The sequence below is a fragment of the Passer montanus genome, unplaced genomic scaffold (genome assembly GCF_014805655.1).
Source record: "Passer montanus isolate IOZ18808 unplaced genomic scaffold, ASM1480565v1 scaffold61, whole genome shotgun sequence".
In the NCBI taxonomy this organism is placed as follows: domain Eukaryota; kingdom Metazoa; phylum Chordata; class Aves; order Passeriformes; family Passeridae; genus Passer; species Passer montanus.
In genome coordinates, this window is record NW_024371149.1 from 1,674,901 (window position 1) to 1,697,913 (window position 23,013).

Genomic DNA, 23,013 nt, shown 5'->3' on the forward strand with positions numbered 1-23,013 from the left:
CAAATCAGAATTGTCATCCATTGTGCTAAGTGTTTTGCAAAAAAAAAATGAAGATGTATTATGCATTAGGTAATTTATCAGATCTTGTAGGTTTTTGTGAAGGACAATGACACAAAAGTAGAGCTGTTAGCTGCAACCTTAGCTGACCTTAACTAAAAATTGCTCTCTATCCTAGTTATAAGCTTCTGCAATTCCATTAGCTTCAGTGAATTTCTCCAGCTTTTGCAGCAACCTAACCAGGAGTTAAGGGCTGGTGCAGGGCTGTTGATTCTGTTCCTCTGTACTTCCTGTTGGTAGGGTGCCCTGTGACTCAGTGTGTGGCCTTCCTTATTTTGACAAAATCGTTTGTCCTCATTAGTGCCATACAGAAAATTATCCAGTTGGGTTCTCAAATTACATCCACTGTTTTTGTAGCTAAAACTGTGTTTGTAAATATGAAGTATTGTCTGCTCTCCTGTATGTTAACATTTGGCTTCTCTTCCCTTCTGCCTGCTCTTGTAAATCAATTTTATTTGAACTTGACAGAAATGTCTTATAACTTCAATGCATTTTCAAATAGCCTTTGAAAAACAATTTTAATAAGATTTCCTACAGCACTGAAGCTTCTTAAAATATGAAGCAATTGTACATCAAGGAGAATTTTGCTGTATACATTCATGCATCTAGAGACAGGAGAGAGCATGCTGTAATTCACTTGTTTGACCTGAAATGTATACAAGGAATGGAAAATTTGGCTGCATGTGTAATGACCTGGTAGTCCAGGTAATTTCCTTTATGCCTTAAGTTAGGTACCTGACATTCATAACGCATAGAATCTTGCTTGTTGAGCAGTCTAGCATTATATTTGCAGAACTACTGCTATACTAACTGGTATTACATTCACGTTCAGTGATTTATTTGATCTAGAAAGCCAACAAATTTCTGCTTTTCTAAAAGGATGTTTTCTAGGGCTCCAAATGTTCAAATGATCTATGTTCTAGTTTCTCTCTATTACAGTTGTGATGAACACATGATCATTTGCAATATATGTGTGTATATATATGTATATATGGTGGGATTATATATATATAGTATATACATCAACATATATTGGGACATGGTTTTCACTTTGGCCTATGACTACAACATTGGACTGTGGCTTCAACAACCTGTTTTAGAAACCTCACAAATAAATCACTGATGATACATACGGAAGTTACCACCTTCTTTAGATAAAAGTATATTTATAAAGTACCAGTTTGTATAGAGTAAGCTTTGGTTCTGTCCCACTGTCAAATAGAGCATAAAATAAGAAGCTAAAATTTGCAATGGCTGCCTGATACACACAAGGGTATTTTAATTAACCTGCATGCAGAAATTAACCCTTAGAGTACTGCTTCAAATTCTTCAATTTATTTTGTTATTTAATTTTACCAGTGGGCTATGCTGCATTTCTACTCAGTTCATAGTACCGTACATAAAGTACATTAAATGGCCATACAAAAAAAAAAAAAAGATGTGAGAAAAAGAAAAAAAAAATCCAATCAACTTTTTATAAACAAGGGATTCTACAAGACTAAGTACTCCAGGTTGCTAATGGGTAATGTATTCCTAAGCAACTATTTTTTGTTAAAGGTTTTATGAATTAAAAGCATGTAATGTTTCACTGTACCTGTGTACTTGTTAGGTTTCTTCCTAAAGTATCATAGGTGTGTCTCATTTAGAAAGAAGTCAGTTCTTTAAGGGTTAATGTGGGGTTAAGCAATCCTGAGGTATTCTCCTGCTTGTCCTCTCCTAAAGGTATCTGCATGTTAATTCTCAAATATTACCTGAACAGGTGAATATAAATACTGTATGAATGACTAACTGAATGAATGAATTAATTCCTTTGAAATGCTTGCATCTTCTAATCGACTGGAAAACAGAAACATGATTTCTGGATCAAGGTCTTTAATGAAATGCATACAATTCTCGGCAGAGTAGAAACTCACAGACTGACAGTTTATTCTGATTTCTTTGTCTTTCAAATAGCCCAATAGAATCCTGCCAGAATTTCTACAAAGATTTCACATTACAGATCGACATGGCTTTCAATGTGTTCTTCCTACTCTACTTCGGCTTGCGTGTAAGTAATCTGTCTTTGGTAGCAAGAGGCAGGGAGGGAAGGCAGCTGCTGGATATGGTGATTGAAATAGAGGTTGTGTTTTCTTTGAAAGAAGGACAATTAATATCTTCATTCATTGTTTTGAAATGTGTGAGTCAAAGTTTTAAGACTTAGATAGAACTGCTCTGTTAAATATCTTCATGGTACACTCGATTTTTTTCCTTTTGTTGGTATATTTACATTTAATGTTTATATAAAGCAAATGTTTTAATTACTTTTTAATTATTAATAAAATGTGAATGGTATTTTCATCTTATTTAAGCACATAGGCAAGTTCTAACTATGATGCCCTTGGCATCTAAGCTTGCCGGTTTCCCTGGGCTGATTTTGTATTCAGGAGAGAGAAATGACCACATCCATGGTTCCATGCCTGAAGTGCTGCTGCAGTCCCAAACTATGCCTTGTAGGAGTCACTCTGCTGATCTCCTTGGGACATGTAATAATGGGACTCTGTGAACCACTCCATATCGAGAAATTTGTGAACAGCAAATACATGATAAGATTACTATCAGCATATTTGGTGTGCTGCAACAAAAGTGATGTACTTCAAAATACTTTACAATTGCCTACACTTTTCTAATATTACTGATACATTTCAATAAATGTGGGAAAAGTATCTTTAGCACAGATATTACAACACAGATGATCTATCTCTTTAGTTACACCTTTCATTTTAATCTTAGTGTTATTATCAAGAAATTCACAATACAGACTTCTTTCCAGTGAGACATGTTTTGTCTGGACTGACCTAAAACATCATAACTTTTGAGTTTAATATTTTAGAACAGATACCTGCAATCAGCATGAGAATAATCTGTTTCTTTTATCTCTTCCTCTCTTTTTTTTTTCTTTCCAGTTTATAGCAGCCAATGACAAGCTATGGTTTTGGCTAGAAGTTAACTCAGTGGTAGATTTCTTCACGGTCCCTCCAGTGTTTGTGTCAGTATATTTAAACAGAAGTTGGCTTGGTAAGTACAATAGTTTTACCTTTAAAATGCTTGTTATAAAATTACTTTGACTTTGCACATTTCGGTGGAGAATTTCTTCATCTTATGTCATTGTGTAAACAGAAGAATGTTATTGAAATTGTTTTTGAAGTGCATTTCAAGCAGAAAGGTGGATTTTGTCAGAAAAAGCACTTACTATATCTGTTTTGTTTTCAACTCATTAGTATAATCTCCTACTCTAAGTAGTGGAGAACTCCATTTTGGAAGTACTGTGTAACCGTAGGGCTTTATCAAACCGTGAATTTCATTTGTCTCACCTTTTAACCTGAACAGAAGATCTAGATCATTCATTAACTGAACTGGATTGCTATGGATCATTGTCAACAATGAAATCAATATATTCTCATTACACTTTTTAAGCGAGTGTGGCTAAATTTTGAATCCACTGAAGTGACTGATTTGGAAGACACATTTAGACACTTAATATTTTTGTTGGACTGCTAGGAATGCATTAGAAAAGGTATGCCACATGTAAAAGGGAATGCAAATGAGATAGAGAGGACACTCAAAAAATATCCATAATTTGCCAAATGGAGTTTTTTGTACAAGTGTTATATGCTCTTTCCTAAGGAAAAATGAACGTCAAATGTGATTTTTTTATATTCAGAGAAAACATTCTAAAAATGGCATACTTTGTGACTGGCATGTCTGTAGACAACATATGAAACCTCACAGTTTGGCAATTCATTCCTCCAGAAATACAGGCACTCATTTTCCCTGAAAAGTGAAGAGAATAGTTATCTTAAATGTTTCATATGGAAAATAAAATAAACAAGAGGGTCTTTAATAGTCTTTTAACATTTTTATCTTAATATAGAAGTGCAAAGATACAAAAATTATTGATTTTTTTTTTTTATGGACAGAGATTGGTAAATTTATAACCACAGTAAAGGTCATATCAGTGGTTATTTGTATGCCAGGGAAGAAAGCAGTAAAACAGCCAGAAAAGATCACTATACATCCTCCTCTGATTACTCTCTTTATCACATATCACTTCTGTCATATATGTAAAATTAAGTAAGGCTTTTTGAAAGAAAAAATGTCATACAGTTCCACATTATGATAGGAAATAAAATTTAAAAAGAAGGTATGTAAGAAAAAAAGTGCTTATCCTTGAAAGAAAATTGCCAATTTCAGTAGTTATAACTTAATCTCAGATTCATTGCATTATGTGAATTAAAGGGATGGATTTGCACTCCTGTATGGGATGTATCAGTTTCCCAAAAACTTGGAGATTGAAATCCTTGGAGACTGAGGCTAACTGAGAGAATAAATAGAATCACAGAATCCATTGAAAAGGAATATGAAATGAGAAAGTACCAAGACCACAAACTCTGGGAAATGAGGCAGAGATAATTATTTGGAATGAATACCCTTCATGAAAGTGACTGCGTAATTGACTGACTCATGGTGACACAGCAATCCAGCTAACAGTACTGACAGGGATAATGAGAGCGTTTGCACATTTAGCAGTTTCTGCTGCATAGATTTCCTAAGTTTTATGTCAGTTGTCAGGAAGAGTTAAGCACTCATAGGGTTGAAAGGATTCCCATATCTCCTAATTTGAGACCAACATCACTTTACCTGGATTTCTTGTTTATAGCCTCACTTTGTCTGTTTCCTCATGGAATCCTCCTGAGGTATTTATCACCTGTTGAGGCAAAAAAACTTAGGTGTTTTTTAATGTAGTCATCTTAGGAGTAACGCATTTACAATGTTTTAGCTTTGCACCTGCTTCCAGAGGGGTTTTCATTTTAGATAAATCATCCTTAGTGAAATCATTCACTAATTCAAAAATGTGAATTTTTTTGATTCCTAACATAGCTTTAATTTAGACCAGCAAGGTATTTTGAGAAGCTATGATGAAAGAATTGTATTAATGAAGCCTGTTTATTCCTTTTTACACCTTTGAAAGGGATGGCCAAGTTTACTGCCTGTGGAGCTCAAATACTTTGATCATACGTGTAGGTAATACAGTGGTAGGACTGAGTGTGCGAGTAGGGGGGAAGGAAGTGGGTTTAGACCATATTATTTAGTTTCAGGTTAGATGCCTACTTTGCCATTTTCTTTTTATATAAATATTGTAATTAAGAGAGATATCCTTCTGCTGAGGGGGATTCAGAACATCTAAATTGTGGGTTTTGCACAAGCTGTCCCCATGTGTATGTAGGATTAGCAAGGAGTTTTGCCTTTCAGTGAGGCAAGTAAATAGAGAGGGCTTAAGGTTAGGCAATGTGAAAATCATTCAACATTGGCACGTTTTAAGAATTTCTTAATGATTTAGCAGGTTTCCTTTGTACACTTTAGATTTCAAGATCATTTAGGTGCATAAAATGCACCATCTGGAATGTATTGTGCATCAAGGTCTTTGCAGTTTGTTTCATTATTGATTCACGTCAGTCAGCTGTAATGAGTTCATTGAAACAGTTGGCAGAATCAAAGTTCCCCATGTGGTTCTCTGAATGCCCAATTCTCCAAGAGCTTTCCTTGTTTAGCTAACTGGCTAGTATCAGTATAGACCCACAGTCTGAGCAGTATTTTAAAGAAACCAAACTATCCTAAATAAATAATAAACTTTGCCTTTGGAGCAGTAAGTGCTTACAGAAAGATGTGAAGCATAGTGGAGGACATCTTCTGGATGTATCATCTGTTCATGTATGGTAGTGGAAAGCCAGTGGATTTTTTCTGTTCTTATGCTAGCTCAGAAATGCTGTCATTCACCTATTATGTAGCTCTTAGTATGTGCAGCCTTCTCCTTTCCCTGATACTCTTTTGTATTCAGCTGTTCTTTACTTACATTTTTGAATCTTGAAATGTTGTATATTAATTAAATTTCAATCAGTATTCATAAAGTATGTTTCAAATGTAGTCTTCTACCTGAATTCCAGTTTGCAGACAGCATTTGGTATTGAAAGAAAGATCAGATTATACTTTTTCAAAAGGTTTCTAAGAGTGTCAATATGATCAATGTCTAAAGTAAAGCTGAAGGCAAAACAGCACTTCAAACCTGAAAAATCCCAGATTTTTAGATTTGGTAAATCCTTCAGAAAGGGTTCCTGTGGTATCATTTTTGCATGCACAGGACAGCAAAAGAAAAGGAAGCACATAAGAAAAGAATGCATTTGGCATGTGGAAAGAGCTACATATTTTTGAAAAACTGGGGGGAAAGAAAGATAGGAAAGAAATTTTTAATGAATCTGTGTAATTCAGTGATGTATAGTGCTTTATCATGCTATATAAAATTTTCGTATGTTCTGACGTGAAAATTGTACAGATATGAACATCAGTGTGTTTTGGATGCTCATTTTAATCTAGATCCCCATCACATTTTTCCAACACTGTTATGCAAACAGTAGCATTTGTGTAGATACTTGCTCATAAGCTACAGCTGTGCTTTATCAAATCATATGTATTGCTTGCACAACTCTATGCAAGAAACTTTCTGGTAATGGTAGGACAGTTCTCCAGGTGCAGGATTCTACAGAGTGTGGAGAACATCTTCCCAAGGAAGGAATGAGTTTTTGTATTTTATTTATAGTCTAGAGTGAAAGTAGGCTGAAAGGGTTGTTGGACAGAAAATAATTTGCAATGGGAGAAATAATGGTATGGTAATTTTTTAGGGCATTTTTTGTGGGGTTTGTTTGTGGGGTTTTTTTTGTGTGTGGTTTTTTTGTTTTGGTTTGGTTTTTGGTTTGTTTTTTTTCCAAAGTTGTAATAATTTGAGTGTCCTAGCTAAATTTCCAATTCAGAAATTTTTTCCTTTGGATAGCTTGCAGTCTAAAACATTGGAGAGTCCTACAACAAGAATATCTTCCAGTTTTATTTAGTAAAGACTCAGCAACACTTTACACACTTAAAACCATTATTCTATCTTCTGTGATAGCAAAGCCAGTTCAAATAACTGAAATGCCTTTAATCATGTACTTGTATGCTTATGAAAAAAGAAATATTGATTTTATGATCTGACTGTATTGAACTAAATTGCCTTGACAGGATTGTATTGTTAGAGGGGGGTTTAACATAAGAAATATGATCTTGGCTTCACATTTGCAAGAATATGTGAATGAGGAACAATCAGCCTTAGATTGTGATATTAATACGAAGTTGTAATAAAACATAATATATGAATTTTATAGTGTCTTATTATTGAATCACAGAAATTAAAGATAAAAAAGGTCTTTTAAACAATCTTACTTGCCTTTTCTGACTGTATGTTTCATCTATTCTGCTGCACAGAACATCAAGTGATAGAAACTGTTGATTCCTATAAATTCTATTATCGGGAAGATTTTTTCTTCATCCTTGTTCGCAGACATGCCATTTTGTCTAAGATGCTGCTAATGCTGTACTTCTTTTTCAGAAAATAATTTGAGATATATAGTGGGGTAAAGAAGAGAGACAACAGATGCAAATACAGACACATGCAAAGTGTAGAAAACAAATCTCTTCAGGCGGCGATAAGGACAGTTTGGGAAAAGGATCCTTTTTCCCAGTGTTTGCTCAAATTCTGTCCAGGTCCTGTTCCGGACATGTCAAATAATTTTGGATGAGACTTGTAGTTTCAGTATCAATTCCTGGTCAGAGAAGATTGTTTCCAACAGCTCTGGTGGAAATTCAGCTTTTTTGTTGAATCAGAGAATGAAATTGGTTTTGAGATAGATGATTTCAGAGAAAAATCAGCTGTGTCTTATTAAGGTAGTTAAGGTGATGGTGTGGAGCCTTCTGCCCATCCAGCAAGCGTTCTTCAAGATGAAGCTTTAGTTAAAAATCTGTGCATGAAAACAGCATTTGTTTTAATGCCCTGTAGCCTTGCCATAATCTCAACAGAACAGCTCAGCCTGAAAGCATATTTGAATCTGTAGAACATTGTGTTCCTTTTGGAAAACCTAGATGGTTTAATGGAATTTAGTTACACTGACAAAAAGTCCTCTGATAATTTGGTTATAGGGATACCACTTTGACTTTGCATTAATTTGCAGGATTTTGGTGCATCCTACAGGTCGCAAAGCTCCCTTGCTCAGCACCTTGAATTTGCAGTCATTTGCAATGACTTTATCAAGTGTTGTGCATTTCTGCCATCTATTGGTGGACTCTTTGAATGCACATCAAAATTCTACAATATTTCTTACAAAACTAGCGTCTTTTATACAGATTTGATATATTTTTTTGGTCATTTTACTTAAATTATGCATTATCTTGTATCTAATGGAAGCTAAATTCTCTAAAATTTTGTAGAATAATTTTATGTATGTGTGCATGTGTACTGCTTTTATATACAGTAACATTTCTTTCAACGCTTCAAATGCCTTCAAACAGGTACAAATTAATTTAATGAAAAGAGTTTTGAATGCTCAGTGTACTTGGTGGTTTGTCAGTAATCTGTCATTGAATGGACTGCATTAATTGGCATTGTATCAAAGACAGTTTTTTTACTTTTTTTTCTAGGCAGCTTTATCAGTTCAGGTTTCACAGAGCATGTATATTTTGATAGGGCCCCAGTTAAAGTAATACTTCCCAACAGGCATTTGAATTGCTGCAATGTTAAGACCAGAAGGTAACTTTGTGGCAAGTGCATATTTGCCCAATCCATGACAGATGTTTATGGATATTGTTGCATTCATTTGTGACAATACTCTTCTCCTCTCTCCTCCACTGATGAGAAGTCAAACAAGTAGCCAAAAGACAGTGGAGCAGAGCAGAAACACAGGGACAGCACTAGTTTCAAGTGTCATTCGCGTCTGTCATCTGCCATGCATAGAACCTGTGTTCTTGCTTCCCTACATCTGTGAACTCAAAGCAAACAGGATCATTTAAATCAACTGTTCCCAGTCTGTTCCTGTCTGTGAGTGGTACTTAACATTGCCCAGAAAAATGACCCTAATAACATTCTAATTTCAATTCTGCTCTGATGGGGCGTGGTGATAGGCAGGGGGGTATCTTGATTTTTTTTTTTTTCATTTGTCAATGAGTGGCAGGCTTAGCCCAAAAGTACTCCTAGTTTCTGAACTTTGAGAAGCTCTTGAAATATAACATCATAGCTGATAACAGTTATATAGCTTTAAAAAGTGCTTTCTACTGTATTTGCCAGGCTGGATGGACTAACTTGACCTCTTTCATCTATAACCCGACTGAGCAAGAATGTACCTTCAGTGGAAGAAAATAAATAATCCAGTCCTAAATTTCAATTACTTATCTTGACTACTCAATTACTTTGTAGTAGAATTCTTTGTTTTGTCCGAGATTAATTAATAAGTTCATGGTTGTTTCTTTTATGCTTATGGAAATAACATAAACTTTTTTCTGGAATTTCTATAAACTATATGTGACACATTTGCCTAGAACCAACACTAAGTAGCCCACAGAGTTTTAAAAACTATTGGATGCAAGCTACCCAGACATGATGACTTAGAAATATCTGGCTTAATGTGTTTATTTGCATTCTCCCTTGTCACATTAGGAAGTCACATGGCTTTTTCTAAGTTATGAAATAAAATATGCATGGGAAACTTCTGCTTTTTCTCCATCATTACTAAAACGTTCACCATGTTTCTAGTCATGTAATGCTACAATCAAAATGTCTTTGCAATGCAGTATGTCTGTGGCTGGTTAGTATATTTCATAAATGCTTTATTCTTTTTGAATTATGCTGGTTTTAAACTGAAAAAAGGTATTACTGTTATGGACTGGCTTATTTTATTTTTTTAATGAACAGTTAACGTTATTATTATTTTCATTTAAATGACCTAAATTTGAATTCCTAATAAGATTTCCTTGTCATATAACCAACTCTCCCTTCAGTGAAACCTATTACTGTTATGGACTGGCTTATTTGATTTTTTTTAATGAACAGTTAACATTATTATTATTTTCATTTAAATGGCCTAAATTTGAATTCCTAGTAAGATTTCCTTGTCATATAACCAACTCTCCCTTCAGTGAAACATTCCGTATTCTTTCAGGGTTGTAGTATTTATGACTTCTACAGGTATATTAATGTTCTTCAGCATATGTTTTTCAGGTACTATGCTGTAAGCCAACCTGTTTTTATGTATATTTCATACAAAGGAACATAAGCAGCTAGGCTTTACATTAGCTGGTGTACCCAAATTATCTGTTGTCATCGTTGCTTGGTGTTCTTGGATGTCAGGTTTTTTCTGGACATCAGTCCATAAATGTTAAAGATCACAGTCTCCCAGATTTAGTGATTGAGACACACAGAATGCTGTTTTGTTGTAGATTGACTGCTAAATTTGAAGTTGTTCATGATAACGGATTTTAACTTTGCTCGGATTTAATTCAGTCCTACTCCCCTCTAGGATAATAACAGGATAGTAATAGCAAGTATAAAGGATTTATGCTGAAAAGTAAATCACTGCAATTTCCTTTAATAGCCAAACATTTTGCATTTTTTAATAGATATTGCATAATTTTTTTCTCTCCATATCCTTTTTCTGTCCAGTTAAAATATGTTCTCAATAAGTGGATGTTATATGAAAGAAACAGACTATTTTCCTTTTATCCTGCTTTTTATCATCAGTTTAATTACTTTATGACTGTGCTTGGATTCTCTAATGGTTTCAGTGGTCTTTCTGACTCTGTAATTAAGTTCTTCTGCTTAAATGAAGGTTACCTGGACTGTTGAATTTTCTCTTTAATAGAATGTGGAACAATACTGTAAAAGGAGAGAACCCATTCCCTCGAACTGCTGAGGGATCCCGTAATTATTTATTCTGTCTTCTGGCATTTGTGTTTACTTGAATGAGGGCAGTTAAAAATGTTTCTTTCTCACATTATCATTAGTCAGATGATTTCCAAATTTTCTTGAGCTATCTACAGCATGTAACTGACTTGCACACTTTCCTTAATGGTAATATGAGAGATTAGATTTTTTTTATTTATTTGACTGGTTCTTATGTCAGCTGAAAGACCAGTTCAAAATAAAATTTCATTTCTTGACTCCCAGGTGGTATCTTAATATGTATAGTTCCTCGCAGGCATTCAGTCTAGTCTTTATACATGATCCTGTAGTTATTCCTCTGGGAGCTTCTTCCATTGACTTTTTGACTGTGTTTTTAAATATTTTGAATCTGAGTTAGTGTGTTGCTGAGTGGGATCTTCCCAACTTTGAATTTTGAGTGCTTGCTGTTTACAAGCAACTTTATAAGTAATATAATTGATATCTGCCTAAATCAAAAAATAAGACCTTACACCTAGAACATGACCGTTTATATTTTGGCATTTTTGATATGAGTTCCATGATTTCTGGTTACTGTTTTTCATCTTTAGCTCACTTTGTACTTCTAATTTCTGTAACACTGCCCAAAGGAACTATTTTATCTTCTAAACCCTGGACCAAATGTACTGCAATGTCCGTGTAGTTCTCATTAATTCAGCACCTAGTGTGCTCTAGTGTGCTCTGTGGTGTGTGCGTCTGGGTTTACGTGGAATTAAGAAAAGATGCATTATTCAGTTTAAGTAATTAAAAACCCGAAACTGCATATCTGTGTTCCTCCTGACTTTTTTGCAAGACTGAATTAATCAAAAGCAAATCCTGTTGAGACTGGAATTGATATAAACTGATGCAAAGATAGTTGGGCTTTCACAAGAAAGATTAGAAGTTAAGAATTCCATACGAGACTTGAGAAAGTTCGTTTGTGTCTATTTTATCTGAATAACAAAGAGCTCTGATGGAACTGCTGTATTCACCTGAGACTGGAGATTTATTTAAACTTGATCATTCATATCCTTCCAGCGATCTTTTGGCAATTCTTTCCCTCCATTTTATAGATATGAAACTAAGAAAAGTCAAGTGAGAATTTGATTATGATTTTTCGCTTCTGTTATAATTTTACATTCAAAATGGGAAACTTCATTAATGTGGTTATTTACATGCACTGCTTGACCATCACCTGAGAGGTCCAAACCCCACTGGGATTAGGAAAGATGACTTCTTGTGCTTCAGTGCTCCATATCAATATGAGAAAAGCAGCTGGTCAGAGCCTGCTGCTGGCAACAACACAGTTGTGGGTTCAGTCCCTGTCTGGGCCGTCTACCTGGGAGTTACTCTTGATCCTGGTGGTCCTTTCCATCTCAGAATATTCCATGAATCTGTTAAGTCTTGACCTTCCTGCTCATGTGGTATTTCAGAATTAATGGTTGCATGGCTGAAAATCTGTTCCTTTGTCCACTGTTCTGTCTTTACAGTTGCAGTGTTTTGCTATACAAAATCAAACAGCATATAGAGGAAGAAAATTTGGGAAGTGTTCTGAAATATTTAAGGAATTTTCTGAGGTTTTGAATTGCAGGATATTTATATCATGTGGCAGTTTCATACAGTATTGACTTAAGTCAAGGGAACAGTATCCTTCATATCCTTCATCGTTTGTCACATTTTGCCACTTGTTTCACATCAATTTTTTGCATGCTTACCATTCTCTAGTACTTCTGTATTTATACTCTTACATTACACAGGGCTTACACTTGATTCACTGCTGACCTGCAGATATTTAGCCTTCATTAACCTTGTTATCACCTTCAGCAGTGTTTAGTATCATACTATCTCAAATTCTAAATGAAAATAGAAACACGTCAGAGCAATCTGTAAAATGAAGGACGTATTTCTCCACTACAAAAACATCTCTGAAATTATTGACTCCTCGATAGCTACTTGCACTGCAGTGCCTCACCTAATGGATTGCCAGAAAGTTTGCCAATAAAGCTAATGATGCTCAGAGGCAAGGATTTACATGTTCTTTAGATCTGCATCCTTTGGGAATTTTTTGTTCCTTTTCTTAGTTTCTTCTGTTCAGGGAACTTTTTCATTTGTAACGGTGTTAAATAAGATGCTGCTAAACTTGGGCGTGCATTATTGTTTCATTCAGGCATTTAGTTTTTAATTGTTTTTGTAAAAGTCAGTATATTCTGTTTATACATTATATATAGTTATTAAAGATTTTTCTCTAAATCTGTCTGGTGATCTTCTCTGCTTTGATATGTATAAAGGGATATGAAGTGAAAAAATTATGTTCTCTTGGTATTTTAGGTTTCAGATATCTAAGCTTAACTTTTCTTCGAAATTGCATTTACCAGAAGCAGGTTTTTCTATATCTCCCCAGATGCAACTTTGATTCAACAGCTGAATGTTGGAAAAGCAGCATATTTAACTTCATAATTTCATTTGTTTGTTGCTAGTAAATACATAGCATGGGACAAATAAAAAAAGAGAATAATGCATCTTTTAATTTAAAAATAGTGTTAAAACTTAGAAAAATGAGGGCTTCTACTTAAGTAAAACTGCTATAAAACTTTCTTTCTAAAACCAATTTCTTGTTGCAGTTATAGGTGACTTATACAGGGAAATTATTTTGCCATCTTTTAAAATCACTTTTTATAAAGCAAGGCAGATGGAGCTGTGCTACATGGACAGATTTAGTACACAACATTTTGTTAAGCATTATCCTTCAAGGAGTGCTGGTTTTATTCAAAACAGTAATACTGAAGCATCATTGTGGATGTTTAGGTGAAATGAATCAGCTGTGTATTATCTGAAGTATGAAGTTCAATTTGAAGAGGTTTTGCATTAAAGTTGGGATATCTAGCAACCAAAATCATCATAATCAAAAGTAAATTGTTGTAGTCCCTTAGAAGCACAGATGACTGAGAGCAAAATGCTTTTTGAGATTTCTGAGGTACTCAAAACTCTCCAGTCATTAGTTCTCTATTACACAGTTACTCTGCTTCTCAGTAGAAATTATCTGTCAGCTTTATTGTCTTCCTAACTGCTGATTGTGTTTTTCTTTGATCAGCCCCACACCATGCGGGGCAGTTTTCTTCCAAAGCTGAAGGAGTTTTTGTGTATGGGTGAGCTCATGGTGCACGACAGAGCTCCACTGGTGCCTTTGCAAGCCCCGTGCAGCCCGCAGTTAATGCCAGTCTCATTCATCCACCCTGCAGCCCTTGGCCATCCAAAGTGTCACTTGCTTGAAGATAGGGGGTAATTGCAGCGGGCACTAGGCTTGGGGGTGTGGGTCATACCTGCAGAGCCCAGCAGAAGGTCTTGTTCTGCTGAGAGCTAGCTGCAATATTAGTAGCCAAATAGAGCACTGACATTGCATGCTGGAAATTAAGTGAGAATTATTTTCACATTTTAACAGTTTGCTCAGTTTTACCTAATTCTGTTCTGGGATGCTTTTCTCTGAAATTAGCCAAGAGAGCCAGTGAAGTTGAAGTATTGATTACAGTGTTGTGAGAGCAGAAGAAAGAATCACAGCAAATACAAAATAAATATAAAATTCTAATATGGTTTGAATATCTTCCACAACATTCACTTTTTCTTTTCTTTTTCAAAATGCACCCTTTGAAAATCTTTCCTGTTCAACATTCGTCTTCTCTGATACCAAAACTCCTAACTCTTGAAGGGATTCTTACCAATGTATGTTAGGGCTGGTGTAGGTAATAGGTGCAGAAGTTAAATTTTTAATTTCGAACAGTAGTGATTTGTTAATTATGTAAGCAAATAAATTCAGATATTTTTATTAGTAAATATTAAAATTTGTGTTGTAAATATATAATTTATATATATTTTATGCAATTTCATTATTTGAAATTTAGATACTTATTAAACCATAGTTAATGAAGTGTTTCTTAATGGCTAATGTGGGACAATGCTAACTCTGAAGAAAAAGTTTTCATAGTGGCTAGTGTGCAGGCAGTATATATCATGATGGTGTGACACTCAATGAACATCTGAGTTTCTACATGTGTAATATTGTGAATATAAATTAAAAGGAGATGGGATCCTTTATAAAGCAAATGGTATGGTTTGGGCTTTTATTTTCTGTTAAATTCCATATTTGTATTTTCTGTGTTGGTTCACTTTCCTTCCTATTGTGGACAAAGTGTAGCTATCAGCACTGTAAAATCAGAAACATCTGGAAATATCATCTGAATTCTTTCATGTTCACTCTCACCTGCGAAATTATCTAGAGAAAATTGTATATTGTTGCATCTGGGGCAGATCCTGTAAGAAATATGCTGCATTCAGTGGAAAATAGCCAATGATACATAGATTTGAGGAACAGAGTCTTCTAGGAAAATTTCAGACACCTACTTTACTAGGCACTGGCTCTAATCTACTCTGATAGTGCACAGAATTTTCACTGTCTTCTCTTAATGATTGGGTAACATCAGCCTTTAAGGGAGAGCGTTTCTGTGCACCTGAAAATGCGAGAATTTTCTTCTCGGTAGGCAGATCACAGATTTTCTGTCTAACGTGAATTTGAAGATAAGAATTTTAAATGCTCCTTCCTTTACTGGCTTTATTCTTGACTCAGTCTCAGTGATGAATTGACACTTGCAGTTCTCAGACCTCGTATTTAAACATGATGCACTGCTGAGGAGGTGAAGACTACTTTTTAGTACTGATTGGGGTGAAATAAAGGATGCTGGAACACGGTGCATGGATCTGTAAAACAGTTGTGTTTGCAAAAAGCAGTTAAAACACCATAATCTTTAATTTCTGTGGAATTTTATGACTAAATTCTTAATTGTACAGTCAGTCTGAAATACTCTGTTTATTGTTGGTACAATATAAATTTACACAATGTGCAGGCAATCATTCTGTACACTGAGTAAAAGACTATTGCTTCACCAGGACAAGCATAATTTTTTTTTTTTAATATTTGTCATCTATCTGGTCAGAAATTGGAATTTATCTTTTTTGCACCTGGATCATAATCACATACAGAATTTTGTGGTGGATCATTTCCATAACTGGTTTCTCATAATTAATTTATGAGTATGTATCTGCTCGTATCCATTCTTTAACTATTTTCTTTGTGTGACTCGAAGGCTGAGGAGGCTCACTGAATAGGTTACATTATATCATACCAGTTGATTAGAAGTGAAATACTTGACTCCTTGTCAAACCCTATTCCATAGTATGCTCATTGTTTCTTTGGCAGTTATGGCCCGTGCCTTGTGACTCACGGGAGCAAAGACAGGCAGAATTGCAAGTCTTTTTTTAAATCAACCTCCCGCAGCATGAGTCAGGCTTTAGATCTGGCCTTTGTCCTTCCTTTGCCTTTGTTCTTATCATTTGTTCTGCCCTATGGTTACAGCCTCTCAAAATAGCATATTCCCGATTTTAGTGCAATTTGTTCCTGATGAATGCCAGGGAAAATTATATAAGATGCTAACTTGTGATTTTTCAGGAAGGGAAGCCTCTTTATATTGAGCTGTAATGGTCACTTTAGAAAGCAACCCTCAAATTCTCAACCTTCTGTGCAACTTTCTTTGCAAGGTTAGCTTGCTGAGGTTTAGCCTCTTATTTCAAGGGTCATTTTGGTTTTTAGTAGCACCATCAGTAAAGTGTACTATTAATATTTTTCTCCCCAAATCAAAGAATTTAAAAAGGCATATTTTCCATCTATTTTGAATATGGACTCACAGCATCTGGAAAGGATTACACAAATGTAATATTAAAACAATAGAAAAATGAGAGCTGAATAAATTCTTTGCCTTCTTAACTGTCTTTTACCCACTAGGTCAATATGAATGCTGGTTATTCTTCCCTTTGTGGTTTCAACCTTTTGTTAAAAATGTCACCAACATCACTTTGGTGGGACAGCACTTCTTTTGTAATATAAAATTTTTACAAGTTAATATTAAAAAGTTAAAACTTTTTAATATTAACTTGTTATATTAACATTAATATATATTAATATTAACAAGCTATTATTAATATTAACAAGTTAAAACCCCCTGGTTTTGTGTAAAGATCTGCTCTTCATTTACTACTGGCTATATCTGTGCTTGGTTTATGGAATATGACACAGTTGTTGCCTGAAGTGGTGTAAAGCAGGAAAGTGAATGTTTACATATCGAGTGACTGGTTTTATTCTTGCTAATCTCAAGCTTTCTGAAAATGGTTTAATAGCTTAAGACTTTGAGCCTAGGAAATAAAAAATAAATAATACAACTACATGCGTTTTCTCAGGAACTCAAGATTGGATGGTAATTTTTCCTTCTAAATAATTTAGTGAGATTAATGAGTGGTACATTCTTGGCAGAATGAGCATTATTCTGGTTTTGCTTGTATCCATAGATGTTGCTACAAAGCTGTGCTAAAAAACAGTTGTTGACCAACCTGTAGATCTTTTAAATTCAGACATAGCAGGTTATTTTTTCTTTTCTATGAATAATACTTTCACCATTTTTGAAATAGCAGCCATGAAAATTTTATAAGCCATTTTGTGTACAGCAAATGGCTTTTATATTGTCATTTCAGAAGTAGCAATTTAAAAGAGAGGAAAGGTAGCGTGTGAAAAATTCTGTGTTCACTTATTGTAAATTAAATTAAAAATGAATTTTCAAGGAGAGAATAGTCACAGGATATAACACAGTTATTTTTCTTTGGAGCAGGTTTCTCCTTGGCAGGTTTCCTTGTGTTTTGTGGTTTTTTGCAGATTGAGGTTTTAAGCACAACTGTAAGCAAACAGTATCCCACAAAAGCACAGCAAATCCATCACCCATGTCTAACCTGTGTTTGAAAAGGCAATAATTTAAAGGACAATAACTTCTACCCACTGCGTGGGTTTTCCAAGGTAGGATCTAATCTTCCCTTGCTCTCCTTCAAGATGATACAGCAAGTACCTAGTCCCTGCATAGCCAAATGTAAAGTGGAGCTTAGCTGCTGAAAAGTCTTGCTCTCTTCTCCTGCATATTTAAGCTTAATAGCTCTTCTTCCATTTGAAAGATAGACTTTGAAAGCAAGTCGTCATTTAATTATAGCAGAACTTCCATAAGTATGTAAATCTATTTTAATGACAAGTTCAAGGAGGGTCATGGAGTGATGCCCTTCAAGGGTGCTTCTGTAAAAAATACGAAAAACTTCACTTGTAAGTAGCTTGGATTCATTGAAGGCAAAATAGGTTGTTAAAAGTCATTCTAGAGCTCTTTATAACAGAATGTTTGTTGATTAGTTTGGATTAAATACTTCAGAGCAGAGCAGACTGCAGACATTTCAGGTACTGCTGATAACACAGGGTTTAGGAGTTTTAGGTCTACCTCAGACCAGGAGGTCGAGGACCACGTCCTTCACAGGGGTAGGAAATAGTAATATTGTACTGATGGCACCACCTTCATGTGCTTAATTGGACTCAAGAATTTCACTCAGATGCTCATCTGAGCTAGCATACCTTAAAGGTATTTTTCTGGATAACTGAATAAAAAATTAGTCTACAGAGAACAATTTTCTGCAATCTAATTTTATATCTATTACTTGGCCATTTTTTTATATTAGATTGATATTATAGATGGTAGCAAACTCTAAATGTCACTGGAAACAAGAAGCTGTCTTGGGTTATCATGTTGTAGAACAAAATACTAAAAAAATATTAATTTGGAAAGCAGAAACATCTGCACAGGAAAGTAATACCAGCAGCTTTGTGTGGCTGCCTGTGATGTTGAAGAATGCTTCTCAGCACAATATGCCATCATCCTGCTGCTGCTCAAATTTATGTACTTTTTTTTAAACTTGTCGAGCAGGTTTATTTTAGATTTGATCCTGGTTTGTGTAATTTAATTTATGTTTTCATATTTCGATATATGCACTGATAAAAATCTGGCTATGCCCGAAAAGAAATTGATAAAAATCTGGCTATGCCAGGAAGCTGAGGAGTTAAAAGAATACTGTCAAATTGTTAAAACCAAAATAATAGGTTATGTAAACTAAACAGCTTGGCTCTTGCTTTTTATTACTTAAGTCCTGTTTTCCTTTAGAGACGTTCCAGGCTTTCAAGGTAAATGGATTCTACACCCAAACATTTGCTGTGCTAAGTACAAAGTACACTAATGATAGGTTTAAAATTGGATAATAACAAGATTATATTACTAGTCAAGAGGAAATACAGAAAGAAAGGAAAATAGTGTGCCTTATATGGTAAAAAGTTAAGTAGGACATGCATTCAGCTTGAGCTGTACAAGATGTGATTAGTAACACAGATAAGTACTACCCCATTCAAATCTTTTCAGTTGGAGAGGAATGATTCAAGTGCTCACAGATAAATCTTGGGTGTTTGTCAGCATGCAGACATAAACCCCATCCCCATAGACTCAGGGGAACCTGACTGTTGTGACCAGTGGCAACATAACCAGGTTGTAAAGACTTAGTGTTAAAGGTTACAATGCAAAGGACTCACAGAAGTAGTTTGCTTCACTATCTGCATCTTACTTATAATTTGAAATTTCTGTGTGCTACAATCCCCTTTATATTTGGCAGTCTACCCCTTAATAACATTTCCAAAATGCTTTGAAATCCTGTGTATTTCATATAAGTACATGGTGCAGCCTATTTTTGTGTCTGCTTTGCATTGTACTCCAGATGGCATTGCTATATTTGTGGGTCTTCTGAGGCCAAAAACAAGGGGAAAAAAGGAAAAGAAAAAAGAAATGATAATCATGTTCCTCAAAATGAAGATACCTTTACACAATGGAGTTTGTGTATTATGCTCAAAGCAGGAAAATTCATGAAGAAAATCTGTCATATGTAATGGAAGGTGATGATTACTTTTAATTTGTAGAGCCTCATCCATTGAATGAGGTGATAGCTGACTGAACAAAACTCCAGTTTTGTGAATATTCATAGAGCAAGTCTGCTTGAGAGAGCTATGGACTCTATTCTTCGTACTTATGCTTGATGGCTAAATTGTTTTGTTTTGAATTGTTTTTTCTTCAGTAAGATAGCTGTCATTAATTGGTGTTGGAGGAAGGGCTGTTGTGTTTATTTGTTGGCGGTTTTTTAATTTCATCTAGGATAAATCTGGTAAGAGTTGGCTGATTATATTACCTCTGCCTTCTGCATACTAACTTTAACTGGAAAACAGACATATGAACTTGCCAAAGAATCTAATACACAGAAAACAATTCCCTTTAAGTACATATATTATAAGAACTATATTCTTTGCTAGAGTACTTGTTCTTTCCAAGTGAACAGCACCCTGTTTGTGGGTTTTGAATCAATGGGTGTGGTTCTTTGATGCATCTGAAAGAAGCTTATGTGGTAATATCCGGATAGAAGATGGCTTTTAAGCTCTAATACATCTCGGATCAGAGGAGCATCTGCGCTGCCTGCTTGCTTCTGTGATTTGTTTTGCCCATCCAGTTTGTGATAGCCTGTTTTGTCAGGCTGAGTTTTGTATTTGAATTCATTCTATTTCAAGCTAACGGAAATGAAATAGATTACACTGAATTATCTTTTGATAACAACCAGTAAAGGGGAACTTTATCTTGTGTCCAGTTAAACAAATCTGCTCCCAAAGAGAAGTTCTGTTAAAGAAAGGACTCTGAGCTGTCTCTCTATGTTGATACTGAATTAGCAGAAGGAAGGGTAAATATATGACCATCTTTGCTGTTAGTGAATGCTGTGACTGAAGAGTGCATCACAGTACTTCCCTGCAGTGCTTCTGGAGCTGAAGATAGTCATGATTCCCAGCAAGATTCTAGTCTACCACAACCCTTCTGGGGGCACGCGTACAGAAGCGTACAAAAGTACTAGAAGGCGTAAAAAATCTCATGGAGAATTGTTCAAAAATGGATATCGTGTCAAACCTGGACATAATATCCCCGAGAAGGAAGAGCAACGTACTTTGCGAAACTCCTTGGTGTCTTGTTATAGGGTCGGCTCTTACTGGGGTAAGGTCCAACGGAACTTTTTCTGCAGAACTGTAGCTTCTTATACTGTCTCTGGTGCTAGTATTACTGTACCTTCTAAAAAAGGTATTCTTTTTTTTTTCAACTTTAAAGCAAAGCTGCAACTTTGCAGTTGCTTTGTAGGAAGAATTCTTTCCCAAACTTACACACTGCAATGTACTCCTATCTTCCCAGCAAAGGGGTTCATTGTTCACCTAGAATCAAAAAATCCACTTTATTGAAGGATGGAATGTAATATTCTGCAGTGTTGGTGTTATCAAGACATTTTGTTTGAAACTGCTGTCATTATTTCAAAGGTGTAATGGCAAGTTAAAGGAATGTGCAGCAGAGAGATTTATTCTAAACTTAATTGTAGTTTTACTGTCCTGGTCATACAGCACTGATTTTTTTCATGTTGTAGGCTATTCTCCCCACTTGTACTGTTGCATAACAGAGGTAGGGAAATGTACAAAAAATATTTTGTCTGGGTTGGTTCAAAGGAATGACAGATCCTTTTCCTTCTATTATATTTCTTCTTTTTTTTCTTTGAACTTACATTTTCAAGCCTAATGACAGGGAGTAAGATCTCAGAAAACTCTGCTGCACTCTTTGAAGATGTTCAAAATGGGATTATTTTGCATCCTAAAATTATCCCTCCGTCCTGTGTCTCAAAGATATTCCTAAATATGGATTCTGGGTTTTTTTTCTGACTTCAATAAAATGTGTGGTCTTAATAAAATCTACGGTGGAAGTAGCCATTGATAGGTTTGATGAAGATGCTGTTCTGATAAATGGGTAAATGGTTTGTCAGGAATAGAAGTGGTAAACAGAATCTCTGTGTATTGAATCCTTACACCAATATTTTGGACATAGTATTGTCTATTAGGAAAAAAAAAAAAATGAAAGCAGCCCAAGGCAGTAAGATGGGAATTACATATCTCATTGGTGAGAAACAGTGTAATGCTTGGTGCTGTTCTTGTTGATTGACCTCTCATGTTGAATGAAGAAATATCCCAATTCCTGTTTCTATTTATTAGAATCTCATTTAAATCATATAAGTGTCGTTGTCATGATTTCCTTGCCTTTTCCGTTAAAGATTTAAAATGGGACATTGCCTTTTTTTTTTTTTTGGTGGGTGGGGTGGGGGGAAACAGGTGGGTTGGAGTTTCCAACCTATAGCTAATCCTACCTGCTTCTGTATATTAGTCCAGTGGAAAGCATCAGTTCAGCAAAGAGAGTGCAAAGCTGTCTGACAGACAGGAAAATACCCTATTGCCTTTAAAGTCAAATAAAGCTCTAAATAATCCTGTTTACTTTGCTGTAAACTTTATAGCTAAAATAATTTTCTGATGAAACTGCATTGCTACTGGCACATAGTTTATTTGCCATGGCAGGATCACTATTCTGTTCTAAAGAATCCATCCCTTTTCTGGGTCCTTAGTAAAGAGTCAGAAAAAAGTACTCTTGCTATATTCTAGATGTAGCCTGGTAGTTCAGCATGGTATAGTCTTCCTACTGAACAGATAACTGATTTCTCTAAAACTAATTTCAGGGGGTTTTGGCAATATGCAGCCTCTCCTAGTGACCATTGTTTACAGATTTTAGGTTGAACACTGTGGTATGAAATAATATTACACAGATATTTTATATTTTTAATGTATTTTGAAAACTGTCTGTTTGCTGCACAGGCAACACAGTAGCTAAACAAATATTTTTGCAGTAAGAAGATAATCCTGTGGAAGAGTTGAAGGTTTATTTGGCTCATCATACCTACAATCAGATTATTGTACTAGAGGCAAAAACTATTGACTAAAACACTTTGTCTCATTGTTTAATGAGTCTGTTCATATTGTTTACAATCTTAAAAGTTTTTTCTGGTCTTGATATCTGTGAAGATCTTAGCTTTGTTCTGGATATTGGGGCTGAAATGAACTGAAATCCTAAGCATATTTTAGTCATCCATTTAGAAGCAGGAGACTTAGAAACTCAAGAGAGCCTTCTTTTATTTTATCTGTGTATTTTTTCTCTTATTAGAGAGATTTTTGGGGCAAATAAATATTTTGGTACTTACTTTTTTTTGTTTAATTTGTAGTATAGCAGATTATATCCTATTCTAGTCAGATCCCATAAGAAAATTCAAATGCAAAACTTTGCCAAGAAAAAGTTAAGTTGCAT

The 23,013-nt window shown here is 35.1% G+C and overlaps 1 protein-coding gene across 42 annotated transcripts in view; it reads left to right on the forward strand.

The window, feature by feature from the left end:
* The window catches only part of KCNMA1 (potassium calcium-activated channel subfamily M alpha 1), a 421,949-nt gene that overhangs the window by 242,768 nt on the left and 156,168 nt on the right, over positions 1 to 23,013 (forward strand). For all 42 annotated transcript variants that reach the window (XM_039727452.1, XM_039727454.1, XM_039727456.1 and 39 more), the window contains 2 exons: positions 2,011 to 2,104; positions 3,000 to 3,111. In XM_039727452.1, the coding sequence (XP_039583386.1) occupies positions 2,011 to 2,104; positions 3,000 to 3,111 (206 nt within the window). The remainder of the gene's footprint in view (positions 1 to 2,010; positions 2,105 to 2,999; positions 3,112 to 23,013) is intronic.